Raw genomic sequence first — 6,000 nt, 5'->3', positions numbered from 1 at the left:
CACGACTTTCACCTATCTTCCATGTAGAAAACTGATGGCTCTTCTTGGACAGCAATCACTACTTGGAAATGCTCACATGAAAATCACTACTTGTTAATGGCATTATACCTCTCTCGGGCTGAGCTATTTTAAAAGCCAAGTTATAAATCAAACTAAGATTTCCAGTATGTTATCTATTGGATTTATTGCATCTTTTATGCTCTGGTCATTTTGATCTTTATATATGTCATAAGAAGCAAGAAATGAATCCGTGGAAGAGATGTGTATGTATGCTATTGAATTTAGGCTATCATTACTAGTAGCTCTCATTGTTTTATGCTATATGATTGAAGTAGTTGGATGATATGAAATATGTGCATGCCAAACCTATACCAGGTATTATCTAGAGTAAATTGATGGATACAAAGAATGTATTAGTTATTGTCATTCCAATTTTTTTTTTTTTTTTTTCTAAATTGCCTAAGCATGTGTTTGAGTATGTATAATGTAGCTATGGCCATATACTGTAAATTAAAAAATTGATGGTGGTTTACTGATTTGTTAGATTAAGGCTGGAAATAGAAAATATGATTTTTTATTGATAAATTTGTCACTGTTATGATGTATCTCTGTTTTGGCATTTTTTGGTATTCCTACATTTAAATGCGAGCATCTTTATGAGGTTCGAGGGAAGAGTTGTACCATGTCTCTGAGGTACTCATTTACAGCATAAGGTATTGCCCAAATTTGAATATTGATGGTGGAACAGAATATTATTAGATCATTGAACTTTTCATTTTATACCTATTGAGGGAATCAATAAAATAAGAAGAGAAAGTTGTAGATATTGTGAAAAACTTTCCATTTAGCATTTGACATCTGATTAATAGACAAATACTACTACAATATCAGTTGGATCCAATATATATATATATAGTCCTACGTCAATATGGTTAACTTTCTCGGAACAGTCTCTTTAAATTTTGTCCTAGTTGTGGGATTTTTTTTTTTTTTTTGCATGTATATATACTCTTTTTTGTGGACGTTCTGATGTGGGTATTAGATATTGATAATTTATGTTTGCTTTTTTTTTTTTTTTTTAAGAATTTGCACACCACAGATTTGTCATTTTTTTGAATTAAATCCCTACTTTATCAATCACCCATTGACAAGGCAACTGGAATGTACATATTCAATATCCCCCTTTACCCCCACAACAGATTGCATGTTGTATGCCTGCCTTCTTGTGTCTCTGATGTGGTTTTCAATTTCTATTTTTACTTCTTTTACTAAATAATGGTAGTTTTGTTCAATCTCTATAATTATCATGTTTTGTGAAAATAGAAGGATGGCCCTAGTCTTAATAAACCAATTAAGCAACTCACCAATAGTCCTTATCACTCAAACTTGTTGTAAGGTTTCAGGTCTTAATTGCTCTTATGGTACTTATTTTTCAAACATATGTGTACTCTCTCTAATTTGTATTTGGAAGTGACAGTACTAAATCAAGGACTCCAACTATTTAAAAGACACATATCACATCCTTGGCCTCCTTTCTTTTTTTTTTTTTTTTTTTGATAATCAGACAACCCTTTCATTAAAATCAATTATCCTTACAAATAGCAAGTTTATCAAGCCATAAAGCTTGACTAACAAAAGAAGGACAATAATCCCACCATATACAAATATCATCAATCAACCAAGCATGTCTTGCCAAACGATGAGCCACCAAATTGCCTAAACGGTTTACATGCACCACTTGAACTTCTTGGAATCCCACCATAAGCCTTCGTATGTCTTGAAGAATAAAAGCAAAATCTGTTAAACATACAGAATTTTCATTCAAAGCATTAACCAAAACCAAACAATCGGTTTCAAGCATAATTTTTGGGACACCCCATTGAGCACACAACTGTAACCCTCTTAGAAGTGCAACTGCCTTAATAAACTCAGCAGAAGATACCTCTTTCTCTACCTTAGAGCAAGCCACAATAACCTCACCATACTGATCCCGCAACACCACCCCAATCCCAGCAACAGAATGTTCAGGAAAGGTGGCCCCATCAATGTTCAGTTTTAGAAAATCATTTGGAGGAGGATGCCATCGTACTACCTTAGTAATCTTCTGATTGGAACCATCAAACAACTGCACCTGTGCATATTCTTGTTGTAAAGAAAGAGCATTATTAACAGACACATGAATATGCATAGAAATATCCTCATAAATCCTTTTATTTCTTCTATACCAAAGCCCCAATGTTATAGCTATAAATCTGGCCAGCAGAGAATCAGACCCTCTTACACACTAATAATGTAATAGACAAACACAGCATGCTAGCTTTTGATAAATATTAGTTCAGTTGTTAGATGTAGCTTAGCTCTTTTGTTGATGAATTGGACCCTGTGTATCTATTTGAGTTTGACTCTTGCCTATGTAGTGATTATAGTAGGATATCTAACACATTAGTTACAGCACTAGTGTTTATGGTCGACGAGCACAACACCTAGCATCTCTATTATTTGCTATGGCTACTTAGATATCTAATTCCATGAAGTACTTTAGCTACCTTTTACATCCTTTGCCTTCCTAGTCCCTTACTCTTTTGAAAATTGTCATTCTTGGTTTCAAGTAATTTGTCTGCAATCTTGCTTAGCAACATGTTATGCGTAGTTGTCTCGCTTAGTTGAGATAGATTTGGATTTAAACATCTGGCAAAATTAACTTTTTGTCTTTAAGAGTCTTAGTAATGAATTTTCTATCAAGATGAAGGGAGGCCCCAATTGATAGAAAAAACAGAGGAAATATTGTTATCTGTTTTCAGCAATAATTTAATTCTTGAGAAAAAAAAAATATGCACTTTCATTTTGTTTATAAGTGCACTGGACTGCCTTGCTTTTTGTTTCTTTTTGGCAAAATCCTGATGGTTTTTCTAATCTTATAGTTAATTCGTCATTAGAAAATGTGGTATTTAGTCCAACTGTTGTTAATCTAATTAAAAAAAGTATTGAAATGGAAGTATATATAGGTATTCAAGATGATGATGATTTGTATGAAACTAGGAAAACCAATTGTGAATTAGATGTGGTACACCAAGGAAGATGATTCCAAATGTACTTTCATGTTAAAGAATTATTATTATTTTTCCCTTTCTTCTTGAATCAAGGATGGCAGAGATTTGATTAGCTAAACTAGGTGTGCAAATCTTAAAATCTCCAATGAGCAGCTAGCTAGATGTTCATCATCATCATCAACTTAGCATCTAATTAAAGAGGAGTTGGAAGTTGGGAAACAAAGGAGTTGGAAGATGGCCATATAATGTTGTGTTGAAGAGTGAAGAAAGATAGGGACTCAAGCTGTTTGCATAAAAGCCACACTGATATTAGAAGATGATATTGTTGTGAAAAACGATGACAATGAATTGAAAATAACACCGAATGAGAAAAACGATCACACACGCAATCACACACGACACAAGATGTACGTGGTTCGGCAAATTGCCTACGTCCACGGGAGCTGCAGAGGATTTTATTATTGAGGAATCACACTACAAGATGGGTCACAACACTGTTCATCCACAGTGTTTTCGTGGCTGCTCTGTTACAGACAAAAGAGGCAAAAATCATATATATAGTTCAAACGGCGGAATCCCTAAAACGCATGTTCGCTCGAGCGGCGTGTCGAGCGCGCGTCGAGCGAACTTCCCTTCCGCATCCCGCTCGAGCTCACTGTCGAGCTGACGTCAAGCGTTCGACTCTGCCTGATTTCGCTCGAGCGGCCAATGCCTCCGCTCGAGCGAACTCCTCCTGCTCGAGCTCACTGTCGAGCCAACATCGAGCGTTCGACTCTGCCTGACTTCGCTCGAGCAGCCAATGCCTCCGCTCGAGCGGTGTGGACCAGACTCCACAGTACTCAACAATTCTCCCACTTGGAGACTGGTACACTCGCTGTATCTCCGTCTTCCTCAAACATGATATCCTCCACCTCTGCAACTCACTGCTCCTGTCTTCATTCTAGAAGACCAACTGAAGTTGCGCACAACTTCAGTTTCTCAAGCGTAACACCCTTTGTCAACATATCAGCAGGGTTCTTGCTTCCACATATCTTCTCAAGTAACAACTGTCCGTCATCTAACAATGACCGTATGAAGTGATACCTGATCTGAATGTGCTTGGTCCTGGAATGGAATGCTGGATTCTTGGCAAGGAATATGGCACTCTGACTGTCACTGTAGAGAGTGCCTTTCTGATTCTTCTTACCCAATTCTTCCAAGAAGCCTTGTAGCCATACCATCTCCTTTGCAGCCTCTGACACTGCAATATACTCAGCTTCTGTTGTAGACAAAGAAACTGTTTTCTGTAAATTAGAATCCCATGACACTACAGTACCACCAAGTGTATAAACAAAGCCCGTGGTACTCTTTCTGCTGTCAATATCTCCAGCTAAATCAGCATCAACATAGCCCTGCACCTCCAAGCTCTCTCCAGAGAAACATAAACAGGTTTCTGAGGAACCCTTTAGGTACCTCAAAATCCACTTCACTGCTTCCCAATGTTGCTTTCCTGGGTTACTCATGTATCTACTCACAACTCCCACTGCATGGGCAATATCCGGTCTTGTGCAAACCATAGCATACATAAGTGAACCAATGGCTGAGGCATAAGGAACCTTACTCATGTAATCTCGTTCCTCCTCTGACTCTGGTGACTGATTCTTGCTGAGTCTGAAGTGACTTCCCAAGGGTGTGCCAACCGGTTTGGCCTTGTCCATGTTGAACCTGCTGAGTACCTTTTTCACATACTCAGCCTGTGAGAGTCTCAACGTACCTCTGACTCTGTCTCTGACAATTCTCATGCCAAGGATTTGCTTTGCAGCTCCCAAATCCTTCATTGCAAAGTGCTCTGACATCTGCTTCTTCAGATTATTGATCTCATCAATACTAGCCCCTGCAATAAGCATGTCATCCACATACAACAGCAAAATAATGTAAGAATTGTCAAAATGCCTGACATAGCAACAGTGATCTGCCTGACATCTAATATACCCTGCACTGTGCATAAAGTTGTCAAATTTCTTGTACCACTGTCTAGGAGCTTGCTTCAGGCCATACAAGCTCTTCTTCAGCCTGCAAACTGAACCTTCCTTTCCCTGTACCACAAACCCCTCAGGCTGGTGCATGTAGATGTCTTCTTCAAGGTCTCCATGAAGAAAAGCTGTCTTCACATCTAACTGCTCAAGAAATAGATCTTCAGTGGCAACCATAGCCAGTACCATCCTGATAGTTGTGATCTTTACCACAGGAGAAAAGATCTCAGAGTAGTCAATACCCTGCTTTTGCTGAAAGCCTTTTACAACAAGTATAGCCTTGTACCTCTTGCTGCCATCATGCTCAGTTTTCACCCGGTACACCCACTTGTTGTGTAATGCCTTCTTCCCTGATGGAAGTTCTGTCAACTCTCATGTCTGATTCCCTAGCAAGGAATCCATCTCGTCTTTCATGGCCAGCTCCCACTTGCTAGAATTCTCATCTTGCAAGGTTTCTTCATAACTCTGCGGTTCTCCACCATCTGTCAACAGAATGTAATTCAAAGTAGGTGAGAAACGCTGTGGAGGACGTATAGTCCTAACTGACCTGCGAACTGCAACTGTAGGAGTAGACGGTTCTGAAACTGCCTGCGGAATAATAGGAATGGGTGTACTGGACCCACTCTCCCCGTCACTCTCATCTCTACATTGCACTGTGACCTCTGGTAGGTCATCCAATCCTACAAACTCAGACTCCTGAGGAGCTACTGCAGGAACTGTACTCGACTTATCCTTGTACATCATTTTCTCATGAAAATCACATTCCTGCTTCTTATGATTTTCCGACCCTGATCATCCCAGAAACGATAGCCAAATGCCTCGTCTCCATAGCCAATGAAATAGCATTTCTTTGACTTAGCCTCAAGCTTACTGCGAGCATCAGAATCAACAAGCACATAAGAAAGACAACCAAAGGTTTTAAGGTGAGAAAACTTAAC

The 6,000-nt window shown here is 38.8% G+C and overlaps 1 protein-coding gene across 1 annotated transcript; it reads right to left on the bottom strand.

The window, feature by feature from the left end:
* Positions 1-1,582: 1,582 nt before the first annotated feature.
* LOC122298775 lies at positions 1,583-2,188 on the bottom strand. The gene has a single exon (XM_043108634.1). The coding sequence runs from the start codon at positions 2,186-2,188 to the stop codon at positions 1,583-1,585; it is 606 nt and encodes a 201-aa protein (XP_042964568.1).
* Positions 2,189-6,000: the final 3,812 nt, after the last annotated feature.

This window comes from Carya illinoinensis, chromosome 16 (genome assembly GCF_018687715.1).
Source record: "Carya illinoinensis cultivar Pawnee chromosome 16, C.illinoinensisPawnee_v1, whole genome shotgun sequence".
NCBI classification, from domain to species: domain Eukaryota; kingdom Viridiplantae; phylum Streptophyta; class Magnoliopsida; order Fagales; family Juglandaceae; genus Carya; species Carya illinoinensis.
This window is presented reverse-complemented; position numbering and strand designations above follow the sequence as displayed.

Bases quoted from the DNA above. Each gene is read 5' to 3' on its own strand.
- LOC122298775 (XM_043108634.1), bottom strand. From the start codon at position 2,188: ATGCATATTCATGTGTCTGTTAATAATGCTCTTTCTTTACAACAAGAA.